This window comes from Oncorhynchus clarkii, chromosome 17 (assembly GCF_045791955.1).
Source record: "Oncorhynchus clarkii lewisi isolate Uvic-CL-2024 chromosome 17, UVic_Ocla_1.0, whole genome shotgun sequence".
Classification (NCBI taxonomy): Eukaryota; Metazoa; Chordata; class Actinopteri; order Salmoniformes; family Salmonidae; genus Oncorhynchus; species Oncorhynchus clarkii.
Genome location: NC_092163.1, coordinates 3,309,178 through 3,330,471, shown reverse-complemented (window position 1 = coordinate 3,330,471; position 21,294 = coordinate 3,309,178). Strand labels below are relative to the sequence as shown.

Below are 21,294 nucleotides of genomic sequence, written 5' to 3'. Positions count from 1 at the left end.
CCTGACTGATGTCTTGAGATCTTGAGATATTTCTTCAATATATCCACATAATTGTCCTGCCTCATGATGCCATCTAGTAAGTGAAGTGTACCAGTCCCTCCTGCAGCAAAGCACCCCCACAACATGGTGCTGCCACCCCCGTGCTTCACGATTGGGATGATGTTCTTCGGCTTGCAAGCCTCCCCCTTTTACCTCCAAACATAACGATGGTCATTATGGCCAAACAGTTCTATTTTATTAGACCAGAGGACCTTTCTCCAAAAAGTACAATCTTTCTCCCCATGCAAACTGTAGTGTGGCTTTTTTATGGCGGTTTTGGAGTAGTGGCTTCTTCCTTGTTGAGCGGCTTTTCAGGTTATGTCGATATAAGACTGGTTTTACTGTGGATATAGATACTTTTGTACCCGTTTCCCACAAGCATCTTCACAATGTCCTTTGCTGTTGTTCTGGGATTGATTTGCACTTTTCGCACCAAAGTACGTTAATCTCTAGAAGACAGAACGCGTCTCCTTCCTGAGCGGTATGACGGCTGCATGGTCCCATGGTGTTTATACTTACGTACTATTGTTCGTACAGATGAACGTGGAACCTTCAGGCATTTGGAAATTTCTCCCAAGGATGAACCAGACTTGTGGAGGTCTACAATTTTTGTTGGTCTTGGCTGATTTCTTTTGATTTTCCCATGATGTCAAGCAAAGAGGCACTGAGTTTGAAAGTAGGCCTTGAAATACATCCACAGGTACACCTCCAATTGACTCAAATTATGTCAATTAGCCTACCAGAAGCTTCTAAAGCCATGGCATAATTTTCTGGAATTTTCCAAACAGTTTAAAGGCACAGTCAACTTGGTGTATGTAAACGTCTGACCCACTGGAATTGTAGTACAGTGAATAGTGAATTATAAGTGAAATAATCTGACTGTAAACAATTGTTGGAAAAATTACTTGTGTCATGCACACAGTAGATGTCCTAACCAACTTGCCAAAACTATAGTTTGTTAAACAATACATTTTTGGAGTGGTTGAAAAACTAGTTTTAATTACTCCAACCTAAGTGTATGTAAACTTCCCACTTCAACTTTATGTCCATCTTTTCAAGGGTCTGTTTCACAAGGTCCACAAGGTCCACAAAGTCCTGTCCAGTCGATGACTCAGTCAATGACCGCAATGAGTCTCTCGTGGACAACATCAGTGACATATCGCAGAACTACTGCACACTGGTCTTTGGATGTTAAATCCTGTGTTGTGCCCATTTGTACTGAGAACATCCCTGCCTTTCTCACTTCAACAGCAATTGTCTGCTGAATCGACATTCTGATGACTTCAATTACTTTATTTGCTGTTTTGGGCAAAATAATCAAATGGATTTTCAGTGCCTTTCGCTGTCCCTTTCTATTTCCCCTGTACTGGGCACTGAACCTCTCTCTCTCTGAACATCTGGTTGCTCTGAACCTCTCTCTCTCTGCACATCTGGTTGCTCTGAACCTCTCTCTCTCTCTCTCTCTCTCCTCTGCACATCTGGTTGCTCTGAACCTCTCTCTCTCTCTCTCTACACATCTGGTTGCTCTGAACCTCTCTCTCTCTCTCTGCACATCTGGTTGCTCTGAACCTCTCTCTCTCTCTCTCTGCACATCTGGTTGCTCTGCAGAATGAGATTAACATGGTAAATAACCTACACTTAAACGTGTATTACTTGTGCAAGTCATCGATTGTATGCCCCCAGATTACAGTCCTACTGATAATCTCATAAATAAAGCACATATTAATCTAAAATCCCCCCAAAAAGCCTAGATGTTTAGGTTTGTGCTCTTAAGTTGTACCTGAAGGTTCCTGCTCTGAGTCTGACTCTGAACTGACCACCATCTCCAGTTCAGCAGGAGCACCTGAAGCTCTAGTGCTGCTGCTTCCTTCCTTCCTCCACCTTTGCAAAGAAAATACTCTTGTCATACTCACTATCATTAGTGTATCAGTAGGCTACATTAATACATTGCAGGGAAAAATTTGAGAGACCCGATGTCCTTTTTGGCACGTGGACACTGCAACGAGAGCGTGGGAGTCGTGCCTGATGCATGGATTCTGCATCAACTCATTCCTGCTCGCTATATTAACGCTGGTCAAGTTGACCATTCATGGCAGGCCAAAACGACCCTCAGCCAAAACGACCCTCAGGCCAAAACGACCCTCAGGCCAAAACGACCCTCAGGCCAAAACGACCCTCAGGCCACCGGGAAACGTCCCGGTGCTCCCTACGGCCAGTCCACTGCTGTCAGGAGTTTTGCTTGCCTGTTCTACAGTCTTGTAAAGATAGGAGTTTGACTGGGACAGGCAATGTAACATCCATAACGTTCTCAGGAAAAGGTTTTGTAAAACATGCCCCTTACATTGGATCATCTTGAAACTTTCTCTCTAAAGCTAACTTTCATCAAGGTTTAATATGGTCTATTGGTTTCTCTCTTTTCATTGGCAGAATCCTTTTTCAGTGTTATGATATTCATAACATCCATATCCACCAGTTTATCTTCCTGTCAACTGGTTGTCCTGGTAACAGATACCAGTGGGCAGATCTGTTGTATTTGTTCAAACTAAACTACAGCACTTACTTTGATGAGTCAAATCTGATCCTTTCATCTCTTCTCCTCCTCTCACAGTTCCACTCAGCCCCGTTGTTTTCCTGCAGTCCACCAGCAGCACAGACAACCTCTTCATACCCAGCAGTAAGGTGCTACCGGGAGAGGCATGCCACGGGGACTCTGGGAGGGATGAAGGCCTAGCGTTGTCCTGGTAACCATAAAGAGGGGACACAGACACATATCATTATGGATGCTGATGTCACTGTTGTCATGAAGTGCTCTACAGAAACCCAGCCCCAGATAGAGCAAGCTGTATGCTAGACCAGACCAAGCTGTACCATCTGGTGTTCTGATCTGGAGAGACTCTTCTCTGCCTCGTCAGCATCAGGATGTTGTTGAGGCTCCCCAGAGGATCCATAATAGTCATGTCTCTCTCCTGTGTGAACAGGGCCTAAAATGCAAATGTTAAAGGGTCATTCCACAAAATGGCCTTTTGCATCCCTTTGATATAAGTAGAAATGATGCTCCAATATTGCATTTTAAAAGCCTGTTGTATTAGATGAGGTGCACTTTAATGTTGACCACATGGAGAATTCAATACATCTCATTTGAAAGTCCCAGAAATATATGTACCAAACTAAAACTTCAACAATTCCTACAGTACTGAACAACATATTCAAGTGTAGAACTTCAGTAGAATGCCACTTTAAAACCCCACATTAGTTCAACAACGGCATAGTTTGTGACCCTGTTTAAGACAGTACTCACTGGTGTTAATCTGATATTCTGTCTCCCCCTCTTTCACTCCCAAGACGTCTTCCTCCTTCACCTTTATTGAGACAGCATCCTGTTCCTCTCTAAAAGGTTCTTCCTCTGTTTCCTCAATAACATCATCTTCCACGACAATGTTCAGTCCCAGAGCTTCATTCTCCATACAGCAGACCTCTTCTTTAGCAGGGGAGGAGTAGTTTAGTGAACTCATGATCAGGGAAGTTAGCTAGTTAGCATTAGCGACTAGCCTAGTGCTAGGCTCAGTATCAATCTTTAACACGTTTGCAAATTAAACAAGCAAATTAGGTTAAAGTTAACCAGTTGACACGTCAACTGAACTGTGTTTACAACACTGAGATTAGCTCATGTACATTAACATGGTCTAAAGCGTCAATCTTTCAGTTTTATGTTGTCTAGCAAGCTACCGAGGTGGTTGAAAGAGAAGCCGTGTTGTTGTTCCTGAAGAAGCGTCCCGTCCAGTCCATTATACGTCATCAAGAAGCATCACCTGAAAGACGCTCATCGCCATCTGCTGACTGGAGTGGGTAACGCAGTTTGGAAACAATAGTTACGACACTTCTGTATTGGAAAGAACGTTATAATAATTTAACAATAAGCTGATATATTTTCTCTTCCGTCCTGTACACAGACGTAGAAGCGTAATATGAATATGTAGATGATTAATAAATACATCTATGAATAGGTAGTGTGTTAATACACATTTGCTCTGTTCAATTATTTACATTCGTTTTTATCTAGATGTGACGGCACTCTTCCCTGAAAGCTACGCTCTTTAAGATACAAATCATCCTGTAAACCACACGTTTTCTCCATCCCTAACAAACACAGCTGATTAATCAAACTGCATTCTAAACTGAAGATCATGATTAGGTGATTATTGGAGTCTGGTGTGTTAGCTGGGGCTGGGGTAAACAAGAGAGCAAATATATCACACGCAAATAGAACTTGATTATCAGAGGGGTGTATTATGACATCAGATAGAACTACTCAGACATTCCAAATATCACTTGATTATCAGAGGGGTGTATTATGACATCATATAGAACTACTCAGACATTCCAAATCAGGCTTCATCCACATCATGAAGGTGGATATTGATCCAACCATTTCCAAAGTAATGACCGGGCTGATGGAAACAGGATATGCCTGTATACTTTTCTAAATGCCGACAGAAGATTGTTGGTTTGTTTTACATGGTGGGGTGTTTTTGTGTCAGTAAACATTTATGAGCGAGAAAAGGCGGTGGAAACATTTATTTATATAATAACCATCATATCGAAGTTAACTTGGAGTCACGTGATGAAATGTTGATTGTTCCTCCCACTACGATTTGGGAACCCATGTAGTTTATTAGGCTACAGATTAAATAAACTTCACAGGGTGGTGAAAGTGGAGGTGATGAGCTTGATGCTCCTTTCCAATACATTGAGGGTCTTATTCTGGTGACATGATGATTGATGCTTGGTTGCCATTTGACAAATAAAATAATATCTCTATTATGGATAAGAATCTCATCATGTAGGTAGCCTACCAACACTGTATATGTGAGCTGTTGGCTACAGTGCACGGGACAAGAGCACGTTTGCTATATAACTCAACGGTTTTTCAAAACCATCAGTAGAGTTGAAAATGCGATGGAAACCCATTTAACTTGCATTTTTCATTCAGTTCATGGGAATTCAACAGCAAAACATTTTTTCCGTGCACTACTTCATCACGCAGACTTTTATCTGCAATAAACCTGTTTGATGCAAACATTTCCGGTGGGAAAATGCGTATATTGTTTTATGCAGATTTGAGAATATTCACATGAAAATCTGTCGCAAATGACATGGAAATTTAGCTACTAACCTGGATACTGATCCAAAACCTGCTGCTTATTCAAACCGTCCCACTGGGCATAGACGTCAGTTCAACATCTAGTTTCTATTTACATTTCTTTGATTCGTCAACTAAAGTGAATTCAACATGAAATCTACACAAAATGTCCACTGTAATTGGATTTAGGTTGCCAGTTGGGTGAAACACAAAATATCACCAGTCACTGGATTTAGGTTGCCAGTTGTGTGAAAATTAATAAAAATACCTTATATAAATCCAATCCGTTTTCCACATTGAATAAACATCATCACATGGATTTGTTTTGTTGAAATCAAATCAAATGTTATTGGTCACATACACATGGTTAGTAGATGTTATTGGTCACATACACATGGTTAGCAGATGTTATTGGTCACATACACATGGTTAGCAGATGTTATTGGTCACGTACACATGGTTAGTAGATGTTATTGGTCACATACACATGGTTAGCAGATGTTATTGGTCAAATACACATGGTTAGCAGATGTTATTGGTCACATACACATGGTTAGCAGATGTTATTGGTCACATACACATGGTTAGCAGATGTTATTGGTCACATACACATGGTTAGCAGATGTTATTGGTCAAATACACATGGTTAGCAGATGTTATTGGTCAAATACACATGGTTAGCAGATGTTATTGGTCACATACACATGGTTAGCAGATGTTATTGGTCACATACACATGGTTAGCAGATGTTATTGGTCACATACACATGGTTAGCAGATGTTATTGGTCACATACACAAGGTTAGCAGATGTTATTGGTCACATACACATGGTTAGCAGATGTTATTGTTCACATACACATGGTTAGCAGATGTTATTGGTCACATACACATGGTTATCAGATGTTATTGGTCACATACACATGGTTAGCAGATGTTTTTGGTCACATACACATGATTAGCAAATGTTATTGGTCAGATACACATGGTTAGCAAATGTTATTGGTCAGATACACATGGTTAGCATATGTTTTTGGTCACATTCACATGGTTAGCAAATGTTATTGGTCAGATACACATGGTTAGCATATGTTTTTGGTCACATACACATGGTTAGCAAATGTTATTGGTCAGATACACATGGTTATCAGATGTTATTGGTCAGATACACATGGTTAGCATATGTTATTGGTCAGATACACATGGTTAGCAGATGTTATTGGTCAGATACACATGGTTAGCATATGTTTTTGGTCACATACACATGGTTAGCAAATGTTATTGGTCACATACACATGGTTATCAGATGTTATTGGTCACATACACATGGTTAGCAGATGTTATTGTGAGTGTAGTGAAATGCTTGTGCTTCTAGATCCGACAGTGCAGCAGTATCAAACAGATAATATCTAACAAATTCCACAACTAAACCTAATACACATAATCCAGTAAAGGAATGGGAAATATAGAAGTATAAAACATGGATGAGCAGAAACACAGCAGCTAAGATGCAATATATAGTGAAGAATAGATAGTGAAGGATACAGTATTTACAGTTGAAACTAAAGATTACATACACTTAGGTTGGAGTCATTATAACTCATTTTTCAACCACTCCACAAATTTCTTGTTAACAAACTTTAGTTTTGGCAAGTTGGTTAGGACATCTGTGTTAACGACACAAGTCATTTTTCCAACAATTGTTTACAGACAGATTATTTCACAATCCCAGTGGGTCAGAAGTTTACATACTCTAAGTTGACTGTGCCTTTAAACAGCCTTGGAAAATTCAAGAACATTTTGTCATAGCTTTCGTAGCTTCTGATAGGCTAATTGACATAATTTGAGTTAATTTGAAGAGCACCTGTGTATGTATTTCAAGACCTACCTTGAAACTCAGTGCCTCTTTACTTGACATCATGGGAAAATAAATACAAATCTGCCAAGATCTCAGAAGAAAAATGGTAGACCTCCACAAGTCTGGTTCATCCTTGGGAGCGATTTCCAAACGCCTGAAGGCGTCCTCTGGTCTGATAAAACAAAAATAGAACTGTTTGGACATAATGACCATCGTTATGATCGGAGGAAAAAGGGGGATGCTTGCAAGCCGAAGAACACCATCCCAACCGTGAAGCAGGTGGCAGCATCACGTTGTGGGGGTGCTTCACTGCAGGAAGGACTGGGGCACTTCACAAAATAAATGGCATCATGGGAGAGGATAATTACGTGAATATATTGAAGCAACATCTCAAAACATCAGTCAGGAAGTTAAAGACTTGGTCGCAAATGGGTCTTCCAAATCGACAATGACGCCAAGCATACTTCCAAAGTTGTGGCAAAATGGCTTAAGGACAACAAAGTCAAGGTATTGGAGTGGGCATCACCACGCCCTGACCTTAATGCTATAGAAAACAGACCATTTTACCCTTTTAAAAATAGTTATAGGGGGAGGTCCGGGGGATGTCTGTCTTTGAAAGGGTCATTGTAATATTTAAGATGTCCCCTTTACTGATGACCTAAACCTACAAGTCAAGGGGTCTGAATACTTTCCAAAGAAACTGTAAGTGATTGAGGAGAGAGCTTAATTGCTATATTCTAATTAAAATCATTGACCCATAAGGGAACACATGACCAAAGCAATGCGTGACCCATGCAGAATTAAAACTATATTCATCTTAATGAGAAATATAATCTAATAAACAAATGTTTGCATAACCAAAGACATGAAAACTGGTGGGAACATTGTATTTAGTCAGGATTTCATAAGGCCAGGAAGGTCATTGAGACATCAGTTAATGTTGCTAGTTTAGGGATGAAGATAGTGAAGGTTCATCAATGTTAAGGATGTTTTTTAATTTGACGTGGAAACAATGTTTATTCAACCAGTGGGAGGCTTGTAAAAGCCCACAGGAAAGTGGAATGAGGAACTCTTCATTGAGACAATCATGAAACAGCAATCTGTGGGTGAGTTGTAGTGGATATTATAATATAAGGATCTGCTGGAGTCCAAGTCAAACCAAGATTCTTTATTTCTGAGCTCAGAGAGAATAACAGTTTGGTATTTTACTAGGATCCCCATTAGCTGTTGCAAAAGCAGCAGCTACCCCTCCTGCGGTCAACACAAAACATGACACATAATTTTCACGTCTCTCGTTGGAAGGCATGGACCAAAGCGCAGCGTGGTAAGTGTTCATGATTTTTATTTAATCAAAAAACATTCAAACAAAATAACAAAGAGAAGAACGAACAGTTCTGTAAGACAAATCAACTATACAGAAAACAACTACCCAAAAAACACAGGTGGAAAAAGGCTGCCTAAGTATGATTCCCAATTAGAGACAACGATAGACAGCTGTCCCTGATTGAGAACCATACCCGGCCAAAACAAAGAAATAGAAAACATAGAAATAAAGAAACTGGAATTCCCACCCGAGTCACACCCTGGCCTAACCAAAATAGAGAATAAAAGCTTCTCTATGGCCAGGGCGTGACAGCCGCTCTGTTCTGGGCCAGCTGCAGCTTTACTCTGTCTTTCCTTGCAGCACTGGACCACACGACTGGACAATAATCAAGATTAGACTAAACTAGAGCCTGCAGAACTTGCTTTGTGGAGAGTAGTGTCAAAAAAGCAGAGCATCTCTTTATTATGGCTAGACCTCTCCCCATCTTTACAACCATTGAATCTATATGTTTTGACCATGACAGTTTACAATCTAAGGTAATGCCAAGTTTAGTCTCCTCAACTTGTTCAACAGCCACACAATTCATTACCAGATTCAGCTGAGGTCTATAACTTAAGGAATGATTTGTACCAAATACAATGCTCTTAGTTTTAAAGATGTTCAGGACCAGTTTATTACTGGCCACGCATTCCAAAACAGACTGCAACTCTTTGTTAAGGGTTTCAGTGACTTCATTAGCTGTGGTTGCTGGTGCTTATATAGTTGAATCATCAGCATACATGGACACACATACTTTGTTTAATGCCAGTGGTAGGCCATTGGTAAAAATAGAAAAGAGTAGAGGGCCTAGAGAGCTGCCCTGCGGTACATCACACTTTATATGTTTGACATTAGAGAAGCTTCCATTAAAAACCCTCTGAGTTCTATTAGATAGATAGCTCTGAATCCACATTATGGCAGAGGTTGAAAAGCCATAGCACAAACATTCTTAAACAACAGGTTATGGTCAATAATATCAAAGGCTGCACTGAAATCTAACAATAGAGCTCCCACAATCTTCTTGTTATCAATTTCTCTCAACCAATCATCAGTCATTTGTGTCAGTGCAGTACATGTTGAGTGCCCTTCTCTATAAGCATGCTGAAAGTATGTTGTTCATTTGTTTACAGAAATACAGCATTGTATTTGTTCAAACCATTTTTTCCCCAACAGTTTGCTAAGAGCTGGCAGCAAGCTTATAGGTCTGCTGTTAAAACCAGTAAAGGCCACTTTACCACTCTTGGGTAGTGGATTAATTTGGCTTCCCTCCAGGCAAGAGAACAAAGACATTTGCCACATTTCAGGCTTCAAACATAAAGATATAAAACTGTATTTTTTTGTGAAGAATCAACAACAAGTGGGACACAATCATGAAGTGGAACGACATTTATTGGATATTTCAAACTTTTTTAACAAATCAAAAACTGAAATATTGGGCGTGCAAAATTATTCAGCCCCTTTACTTTCAGTGCAGCAAACTCTCTCCAGAAGTTCAGTGAGGATCTCTGAATGATCCAATGTTGACCTAAATGACTAATGATGATAAATACAATCCACCTGTGTGTAATCAAGTCTCCGTATAAATGCACCTGCACTGTGATAGTCTCAGAGGTCCGTTAAAAGCGCAGAGAGCATCATGAAGAACAAGGAACACACCAGGCAGGTCCGAGATACTGTTGTGAAGAAGTTTAAAGCCGGACTTGGATACAAAAAGATTTCCCAAGCTTTAAACATCCCAAGGAGCACTGTGCAAGCGATTAATATTGAAATGGAAGGAGTATCAGACCACTGCAAATCTACCAAGACCTGGCCGTCCCTCTAAACTTTCAGCTCATACAAGGAGAAGACTGATCAGAGATGCAGCCAAGAGGCCCATGATCACTCTGGATGAACTGCAGAGGTGGGAGACTCTGTCCATAGGAAAACAATCAGTCGTATATTGCACAAATCTGGCCTTTATGGAAGAGTGGCAAGAACAAAGCCATTTCTTAAAGATATCAATAAAAAGTGTTGTTTAAAGTTTGCCACGACCATTCTGGAAGAAAACCTGATGGAGTCTGCAAAAGACCTGAGACTGGGACGGAGATTTGTCTTCCAACAAGACAATGATCCAAAACATAAAGCAAAATCTACAATGGAATGGTTCAAAAATAAACATATCCAGGTGTTAGAATGGCCAAGTCAAAGTCCAGACCTGAATCCAATCGAGAATCTGTGGAAAGAACTGAAAACTGCTGTTCACAAATGCTCTCCATCCAACCTCACTGAGCTCGAGCTGTTTTGCAAGGAGGAATGGGAAAAAATTTCAGTTTCTCGATGTGCAAAACTGATAGAGACATACCCCAAGCGACTTACAGCTGTAATCGCAGCAAAAGGTGGCGCTACAAAGTATTAACTTAAGGGGGCTGAATAATTTTGCACGCCCAATTTTTCAGTTTTTGATTTGTTAAAAAAGTTTGAAATATCCAATAAATGTCGTTCCACTTCATGATTGTGTCCCACTTGTTGTTGATTCTTCACAAAAAAATACAGTTTTATATCTTTATGTTTGAAGCCTCAAATGTGGCAAAAGGTCACAAAGTTCAAGGGGGCCGAATACTTTCGCAAGGCACTGTATAAGGCAACAATATAAGACATTGGGAGCACTGTGTATGTTCTCTGATGAATTGTAAGAAAAATGAGATGTGAAATATATACACGCTAAGAGAAGTAATTACTCTCTCCTGTGTGGATTCTCTAATGACGTTTAAGTGATTGAGTACTATGTTTTCCCAAAATCTAATCTTCTGTAAAGCCTTCTCCTCTGTGTCATGCTCTTTCAGGCTTCCTAAATGGGCAAATGCTTTGCACCCTGGGAGGAGTGGTAATGCATCTCACCTCTTGTGTATTTTCTCATGTTGGTTCAGGCTGTTTTTCTGGTTAAAACTCCTTCCACACTGGGAGCAGTGTTAAGGCTTCTCTCCAGCGTGTATTCTCTCATGTTCTTTCAGGCTCCCTGACCGGTTAAAACACTTGCCACACTGGGAGCAGTGGTAAGGCTTCTCCCCTGTGTGTATTCTTTCATGTCTTTTCAGATCCCCTGACTGGGTGAAACACTTGCCACACTGGGAGCAGTGGTAAGGCTTCTCCCCTGTGTGTCTTCTCTCATGCTGTTTCAGGGTCCCTAACCGGTTAAAACCCTTTCCGCAGTGGGAGCAGTGGTAAGGCTTCTCCCCTGTGTGTATTCTATCATGTTTTTTCAGATCCCCTGACTGGCTGAAACACTTGCCACACTGGGAGCAGTGGTAAGGCTTATCCCCTGTGTGTATTCTTTCATGTTTTTTCAGATCCCCTGACTGGGTGAAACACTTGCCACACTGGGAGCAGTGGTAAGGCTTCTCCCCTGTGTGTCTTCTCTCATGGTTTTTCAGATCCCCTGACTGGCTGAAACGCTTGCCACACTGGGAGCAGTAGAAAGGCTTCTCCCCTGTGTGTCTTCTCTCATGGTTTTTCAGATCCCTTGACTGGCTGAAACGCTTGCCACACTGGGAGCAGTAGAAAGGCTTCTCCCCTGTGTGTATTCTTTCATGTTTTTTCAGATCCCCTGACTGGGTGAAACACTTGCCACACTGGGAGCAGTGGTAAGGCTTCTCTCCTGTGTGTCTTCTCTCATGGTTTTTCAGATGCCCTGACTGGCTGAAACGCTTGCCACACTGGGAGCAGTAGAAAGGCTTCTCCCCTGTGTGTATTCTATCATGTTTTTTCAGATCCCTTGACTGGCTGAAACGCTTGCCACACTGGGAGCAGTAGAAAAGCTTCTCCCCTGTGTGTATTCTTTCATGTTTTTTCAGATGCCCTGACCGGCTGAAACACTTTCCACACTGGGAGCAGTGGTATGGCTTCTCCCCTGTGTGTACTAGCCCGTGCCGTTTCAGGTTCCCTAACCGCTTAAAACACTTTCCACAGTAAGAGCACTGGTGTCTTCTTGCTGGTTTGGACGTCCCTGGCTCTGGTTCCTCTGAATCTGGTCTTTCTCCTGCCAAAGACAGTGTTTTTAAAATAGAGACCTGAATGAAACCTCCACATGATAAAACAGCCTTGCTACGAGGGTAAATCCTAATCAGATCCCTCAATAACCTAAGGCCAGTTTTAACAAAATCAGTGTGATTTTAAAACAAATGTTGTAGAGTTTCCTGGTAATTACTGACAATGTTTACACTACTTATTTATTCATTCTGTTTTCGTCAGAACACAAATAAATAAACAGTTCTCGGACACTCAAGACACAGACGTCACTGGATTCCAATCGAGCAGGTAGTTCTAAATATATAACTTTCATAGCTGTATGATACAGAATGCGACCTACAGTCGTGGCCAAAAGTTTTGAGAATGAAAGATATTACTTTCCACAGAGTTTGCTGCTTCAGTGTCTTTAGATATTTTAGTCAGATGTTACTATGGAATGATGAAGTATAATTACAAGCATTTCATAAGTGTCAAAGGCTTTTATTTACAATGACATGAAGTTGATGAGGTGTCAATATTTGCAGTGTTGACCCTTCTTTTTCAAGCCCATTGCAATCCTCTTCATAACATTCTGGGCCACATCCTGACTGATGGCAGCCCATTCTTGCATAATCAATGCTTGGATTTTGTCAGAATTTGTGGGCTTTTGTTTGTCCACCCGCCTCTTGATGATTGACCACAAGTTCTCAATGGGATTAAGGTCTGGGGAGTTTCCTGGCCATGGACCCAAAATATTGACGAGCCACTTAGTTATCACTTTTGCCTTATGGCAAGGTGCTCCATCATGCTGGAAAAGGCATTGTTCGTCACCGAACTGTTCCTGGATGGTTGGGAGAAGTTGCTCTCGGAGGATGTGTTGGTACCATTCTTTATTCATGGCTGTGTTCTTAGGCAACATGGTGAGTGAGCCGACACCCTTGGCTGAGAAGCAACCCCACACATGAATGGTCTCAGGATGCTTTACTGTTGGCATGACACAGGACTGATGGTTGTCTTCTCCGGACAAGCTTTTTTCCGGATGCCCTAAACATTCGGAAAGGGGATTCATCAGAGAAAATGACTTTACCCCAAGTCCTCAGCAGTCCAATCCCTGTAACTTTTACAGAATATCAGTCTGTCCCTGATGTTTTTCCTGGAGAGAAGTGGCTTCTTTGCGGCCCTTCTTGACACCAAAAGTCTTCTTGTGAATGTATGAAAGTTACATATCTCTAAAAAATATTTTTGTATTTCGCGCTCTGCCTTTTCAGCAGAATGTTAAGACTCCATAATGTTTCATCATTAGATGTTACAGTCCTCCTTTAAGACTCCATAATGTTTCATCATTAGATGTTACAGTCCTCCTTTAAGACTCCATAATGTTTCATCATTAGATGGTACAGTCCTCCTTTAAGACTCCATAATGTTTCATCATTAGATGCTACAGGCCTCCTTTAAGACTCCATAATGTTTCATCATTAGATGCTACAGTCCTCCTTTAAGACTCCATAATGTTTCATCATTAGATGCTACAGTCCTCCTTTAAGACTCCATAATGTTTCATCATTAGATGCTACAGTCCTCCTTTAAGACTCCATAGTGTTTCATCATTAGATGCTACAGTCCTCCTTTAAGACTCCATAATGTTCATCATTAGATGCTACAGTCCTCCTTTAAGACTCCATAATGTTTCATCATTAGATGCTACAGTCCTCCTTTAAGACTACATAATGTTTCATCATTAGATGGTACAGGCCTCCTTTAAGACTCCATAATGCATAGTAGGCCATGTAATTTAAGGTAATCTGAAATATTTAGGACTAACTTATTCCTTGACACCCATTCTGAAACTCACTGCAGCTCATTGTAAGTGTTGCTGTCATTTCAGTTTCCGTGGTAGCTGACGTGTACAGTGTTGAGTCATCCGCATACAGACACACTGGCTTTACTCAAATGTCATTGGCATGTTGTTGGTAAAGATTGAAAAAAGCAGGTGCTAAACAGCTGCCCTGGGGAATTATTGATTCTACCTTGATTGTGTTGTACAGGCTTCCATTAAAGAACACTGTGTTCTGTTAGACAGGTAGCTCTGGGGCGGCAGGTGGTAGTGGTTAGAGCGGGAGGCCAGTAACCGAAATGTTGCTGGATCTTATCCCCGAGTTGACAAGGTAAAACTCTGTCGTTCTGCCCCTGAACAAGGCAGCCCTAGGTCGTCATTGAAAATAATAATTTGTTCTTAACGGACTTGCCTAGTTAAATAAAGGTTAGCTTTTTTTGGAATTATATATCCACAATATAGCAGGGGGTGTAAGGCCATACGTTTTTTCAGCAGCAGACTACGATCGATAATGTCAAAAGCCGCACTGATTGGTTGGCTATTTAAACCAGTAAAGGGAGCTTTACAATTCTTGGGTAGTGGAATGACTTTAGCTTCCCTCCAGGCCTGAGGGCACACACTTTCTAGTAGGCTTAAATTAAAGACAAGGCAAATAGGAATGGAAATATCGGCCGCTATTATCCTCAATTTTCCATCCACGTTGTCAGACACCGGTGACTTGTCATTGTAGATTTTTTTTGCCCAAAATTTCCTTGAAGATGCTCCAAAGATTTTTACAATCATTCTTCATGTCATTTATCTTTGTTTCATTGTGTACTTTCTTCTTTTTATTCAGTTTAGTCAAATGATGTCTCAATTTGCAATAGGTTTGCCAATCAGTTATACAGCCAGACCTATATGCCATCTCTTTTGCCTCCCTCTTCATCATACCATTTTGTAATTCCTCATCAATCCATGTGGATTTAACCGTTTTTACAGTCATTTTCTTAATGGGTGCATGCTTATTAGTAACTGGGATAAGCAGTTTCAAATGTGTCATGGGCAGTGTCTGGTTGCTCCTCATTACACACCACGGACCAACAAATATTATTTACATCAACAACATAGGAATCACTACAAAAAAATGTATGACCTCTTATACACAATATTAGTCCCAGCCTTTGGAACTGTGGTTTTCCTAGACATGGCTACTATATTGTGATCACTACATCTGCTGGATCTGGATGCTGCTTTAAAACCCATTTCTGCAGCATTAGTAAAGATATGATCAAAACATGTTGATGATTTCATTCCTCTACTGTTTGTGACTACCCTACCCTGGTAGGTTGACTGATAACCTGAACCAGGTTGCAGGCACTGGTTACAGTTTGAAGCTTTCTCTTGAGTGGGCAGCCTGATGACAGCTTTCCTCCAGTATTAGTTAAATAGATCATCTTGACATTTTTTCTCTGAAGCTAACTTTCATCAAGGTTTTATATGGTCTATTGGTTTCTCTCTTTTCATTGGCAGAATCCTTTTTCAGTGTTATGATATTCATAACATCCATATCCACCAGTCTATCTTCATGTCAACTAACAGGTATTAGTGGGCAGATCTATTGTATTTGTTCATACTAAACTACTTACTTTGATGAGTCAAATCTGATCCTTTCTTCTCTTCTCCTCCTCTCACAGTTCCACTCAGCCCCGTTGTTTTCCTGCAGTCCACCAGCAGCACAGACAACCTCTTCCTACCCAACAGTAAGCCAATACTGGGAGAGGCACGACACGGGGACTCCGGGAGAGAGGAAGGGCTAGCGTTGTCCTGGTAACCATAAAGAGGGGACACAGACACATATCATTATGGATGCTGATGTCACTGTTGTCATAAAGTGCCTTACAGAAACCCAGACCCAGATAGAGGAAGCTGTATGCTAGACCAGAGCAAGCTGTATGCTAGACCAGACCAAGCTGTATGCTAGACCAGACCAAGCTGTACCATCTGGTGTTCTGATCTGGAGAGACTCTTCTCTGCCTCGTCAGCATCAGGATGTTGTTGAGGCTCCCCAGAGGATCCACGAAAGTCATGTCTCTCTCCTGTATGAACGAGAACATCAAACAGATGATGAACTTATGACCATCTACTGCAATCACAGAGTCTTACAAGAGGCATGAATATGTATTAAAAAAAAGTGCCTATAATGGCCACTTTCATCGTGATTTCCTCAAATACTGTTTGTGTTGCAAATGTAAAAGGGTCGTTCCACGAAATGGGTGCCTTTTGCGTCCCTTTGATAATTTAAGTAGAAATCATGCACCAATGTTGAATTCTGAAAGGCCTGTTTTATGAAGTGCACTTTAATGTGGACTACATGGATATTTCAATAAATCTAATATAAAAGTCTAAATATATGTACCAATGACGGATAGCACCTTTAACAATGTATTGAGTACTGAACAACATATTAAAGTGTAGAACTTCAGTAGAATGCCTCTTTCAAACCCAACATTAGTTCAAGAAATGCATATTTGGTGCCCGTTTTTAAGTCAGTACTCACTGGTCTTAATCGAATCTTCAGCCTCGTCCCTTTTCACTCCCAAAATGTCTTCCTCCTCCTCTTTAATTGAGATAGCCTCTTCCTCTTTTACTCCAAAAGTTTCTTCCTCTTCTTTCAATATTACGGTATCTTCCTCCTTTTTGATTCTGAAAGCTTCTACCTCCTCCTCTTCCACTCTGACAACCTCTTTTCCATATTCCTCTTTCACTGTAATATCATCCTCTTCTTCTTTCAATGTGATAGCCTCCTCTTCCTCCCTTTTCATCCTGAAAGCTTCTTTCTCCATCGAGATTAGTGAGCTCATGTTTCGGGCGATTAGCCTAGTGCAGTCTCAATTTACCACATTAGCTAATTTAACAAGCAATCTAAGTTTCAATGAACGAGTAGATATGTAAATAGAATTGTGCTTAGAACACTAAGAATAATATACACAAGATTTTTCTTAAACGCTTCAATGTTTCGGTTTAATGTTCGCTAGCAAACCACCACGTTGGTTGAATCAGAAAGCCTTTTGTCGCTGTTGAAGAAGCCTCCAGTTCCGTCCACTAGATTATACGTCACACAAGAAGCATCACCTCAAAAACTCATATCGCCATCTGGAGTGGGTAGCGCAGTTTGGAAAAATATTAATTAATGTTTATTCTGGCAAGCAATGTCATAAGAAGTAATTTAAAAAGAAACAGATGTTATGTCTTCTCTTCCTTCTTACAGCCAATACTTTCCTCCAGGTTTGGCCTGCTCATTAGGTAGGATTAGGTGACAGATTGACAATGGCAGCATATTCCAAGCTAAATTGACCAAAGCTCATCGCTAACAACAGATAATAACACCTCATATAATGCTGCCCAAAAATAATGAAAACTCACCCAGTGACATATGGGCTATTTAGGTGAGTGTTGCTGTTGCCACATGAAGCAGTGCCCACTTGTTTAAGGACAGATAGGACGTGGACAGACAGGGCTCTACCTTTGTAGAGCACATGCCCCTTTGCCCTTCCAGTCTCTGAAGTGCCCTTTTGGGTGGTGGTATAATCTGTATTCATTTTTTGCCATAGTTATTTTAAACCAACTGCCTGCAAGTCATTGTTAAATTCGCCTACCTGAATATCTTACAGGTAGACCCTCTTCCACTCTCTCATCATGTCACAAGCTGTCAGGCTCCCAGAGGCAGGGCAATAAAAGGCCCCAGCTCACTCAACTGCCCCTCCCTCTCAAACAGCCATCAACCCAGAACATCCTGAAGACAGAACATCTAAAAGATAATCTAGGAAGCCTTTCTTCCTCATGGAGCTTTTCAAAAGTGAGGTGAATATTCAATGTGATGTTTGTACAGTGCATTCGTAAAGTATTCAGACCCCTTGACTTTCTCCACATTTTGTTAAATTACAGCCTTATTTAAAAAAAAATAAGAATAATAATTACATATTCCAAACTGGTTCTCCTTCAGCAATCTACACAATGCCCAATTCTGAGAAAGCAAAAACAGTTTTTTAGAAAATGTAGCTAATTTATTAAAAGATAAAAAACAGAAATACCTTATTTACATAACAGTAATTATTCAGACCCCTTGCTATGAGACTGTCAGAGCAAAAACCAAGCCATGAGGTCGAAGGAATTGTCCGTAGAACTTCGAGACAGGATTACGTTGAGGCACAAATCTTGGGAAGGGTACCAAAACACTTCTGCAGCATTAAAGGACCCCAAGAACACACTGTGGTGAAGAAGGTGCAACAGAGCCTCTTCAACATCAGGAGGCACCTAAAACCCTCACACAGTTTTACAGATGCACAATTAAATGACCCCAAGAACACACTGTGGTGAAGAAGGTGCAACAGAGCCTCTTCAACATCAGGAGGCACCTAAAACCCTCACACAGTTTTACAGATGCACAATGAAAGCATCCTGTCGGGCTGTACTACAATACAAGCCATAGGAAGTTGGTTGCAATTTCAGTTTAATCCACCAGAAAAGACAGAACATTCTGGTTACTAATTGATAAAAAAAAAAATAATAATAAAACCCCCATTATTTCTATTTCTACTTTGCACATTATTCCACTGCAAATCTACCATTCCAATGGTTTACTTGCTATATTGTATTTACTTCGCCACCATGGCCTTTTTTGCCTTTACCTTCCTTATCTCACCTCATTTGCTCACATTGTATATAGACTTATTCTTCTCCTGTATTATTGACTGTATGTTTGTTTTACTCCATGTGTAACTCTGTGTTGTTGTATGTGTGGAACTGCTTTGCTTTATCTTGGACAGGTCGCAATTGTAAATGAGAACTTGCCTACCTTGTTAAATAAAGGTGAAAAAAATTAATAATAATTAAAGACCAAAATTGGTTAAAGAAAATTATGAACCTCTGCAGATCTAGCTACGAAGAGACAGAATCATTTGATCATTTTAGATAATTTGTTTTGGTACTGTCCATATGTAGCTTGTTTTTGGTCGCAGGTGAAGGAATGGCAACATTTACCTGGAGCTAACTCTGCAGACAGCACTACTGGGGGATTTGAAAAGTCATAGTCAATTGAACAATAATATAATAATACTTTAAGCAAACATGTTTATTTTTAATTTACTAGCAACTATGAGAATATAAAGGTCAATAACTTTTGTGAAACAGCACAGTTAAAAATATATGGCAAATAGAAATCAAACGGGGTTGTCTTCAGAGATAGATGGGAGAGGTTTAGGGTAACTGGAGGATAGGACTGGATGGTCTTCAGAGATAGATGGGAGAGGTTTATGGTAACTGAAGGATAGGACTGGATGGTCTTCAGAGATAGATGGGAGAGGTTTAGGGTAACTGAAGGATAGGACTGGATGGTCTTCAGAGATAGATGGGAGAGGTTTAGGGTAACTGAAGGATAGGACTGGATGGTCTTCAGAGATAGATGGGAGAGGTTTAGGGTAACTGAAGGATAGGACTGGGTGGTCTTCAGAGATAGATGGGAGAGGTTTAGGGTAACTGAAGGATGGGACTGGATGGTCTTCAGAGATAGATGGGAGAGGTTTAGGGTAACTGAAGGATAGGACTGGGTGGTCTTCAGAGATAGATGGGAGAGGTTTAGGGTAACTGAAGGATAGGACTGGATGGTCTTCAGAGATATATGGGAGAGGTTTAGGGTAACGAAGGATAGGACTGGATGGTCTTCAGAGATAGATGGGAGAGGTTTAGGGTAACTGAAGGATAGGACTGGATGGTCTTCAGAGATAGATGGGAGAGGTTTAGGGTAACTGAGGATAGGATTAAAAACAAACTAAATATAACTATTGTATAACACATTGTCTGTAAAATGTACATGGTACGTATAAGCTGGACATAGAAGCCTGAAAGTTGTTGTGCATTCGTTTCCTCCAATTAGGGAAGGGGTGATAGGGTTAGTGGAAAACAAAGGAAAATATATGTTTATACATACAGTGCCTTTAGAAAGTATTACAAATGTATATGTATTTTTAAACAGAAATAACTTATTTACATAAGTATTCAGACCCTTTGCTATGAGAATCGAAATTGAGCTCAGGTGCATCTTGATTCCATTGATCATCCTTGAGATGTTTCTAGAACTTCATTGGAGTCCACCTGTGGTAAATTCAGTTGATTGGACATGATTTGGAAAGGCACACACCTGTCTATATAAGGTCCCATAGTTTACAGCGCAAGTCAGAGCAAAAACCAAGCCATGAAGTGGAAGGAATTGTCCGTAGAGCGCCGGCACAGATATGGGGAAGGGAGACAACAACAAAAAAATGCCGCATTGAAGTTCCCAAAGAACACAGTGGCTACCATCGTTCTTAAAAGGAAAAGTTTGGAAGCACCAAGGCTCTTCCTAGAGCTGGCCGCGTGGCCAAACTGCGCAATCAGGGGAGAAAGGCCTTGGTCTGGGAGGTTACCAAGAACCTGATTGTCACTCTGACAGAGATATAGAGTTCCTCTGTGAAGATGGGAGACACCAACACTTGCCTAAATAGCCCATATGCCACCATAGGAAGTGTTATGTGTTGTTCGCGATGAGCCTTTGTCAATTTAGCTCAGAGTATGCCACACTATTCTATCTGTCACCCTTAATTTTTTATTTTTTTAAATTCACCTTTATTTAACCAGGTAGGCTAGTTGAGAACAAGTTCTCATTTACAACTGAGACCTGGCCAAGATAAAGCATAGCAGTGTGAACAGACAACACAGAGTTACACATGGAGTAAACAATTAACAAGTCAATAAAACAGTAGGAAAAAAAGAGAGTCTATATACATACCTAATCCTGCCTAATAGGCAGGCCAATCCTGGAGGAAAGTATTGGCTGTAAGAAGTAAGAACATAACATCTGGTTATTTTTAAATGACTTCTTATGACATTGCTTGCCAGACTGAACATTGAATTCATATTTTCCAGTCTGCGTTACCCACTCCAGTCAGCAGATGGCGATATGAATTTTTCAGGTGATGCTTCTTACGTGACGTATAATCTAGTGGACGGGACATGAGGCTTCTTCAACAGCGACAAAAGGCTTCTGATTTAACCACGCTGTGCC

At 40.6% G+C, this 21,294-nt stretch overlaps 2 protein-coding genes across 2 annotated transcripts in view; one reads left to right on the top strand and one right to left on the bottom strand.

The window, feature by feature from the left end:
• Positions 1 to 21,294, top strand: part of LOC139370044 (zinc finger protein 345-like) — a 637,497-nt gene that overhangs the window by 139,471 nt on the left and 476,732 nt on the right. The window lies entirely within an intron of this gene.
• The window catches only part of LOC139370042 (zinc finger protein 678-like), a 267,317-nt gene continuing 257,369 nt past the window's right edge, over positions 11,347 to 21,294 (bottom strand). The window contains exon 18 of the mRNA XM_071109343.1: positions 11,347 to 12,298. Coding sequence (XP_070965444.1) covers positions 11,347 to 12,298 — 952 coding nt within the window. The remainder of the gene's footprint in view (positions 12,299 to 21,294) is intronic.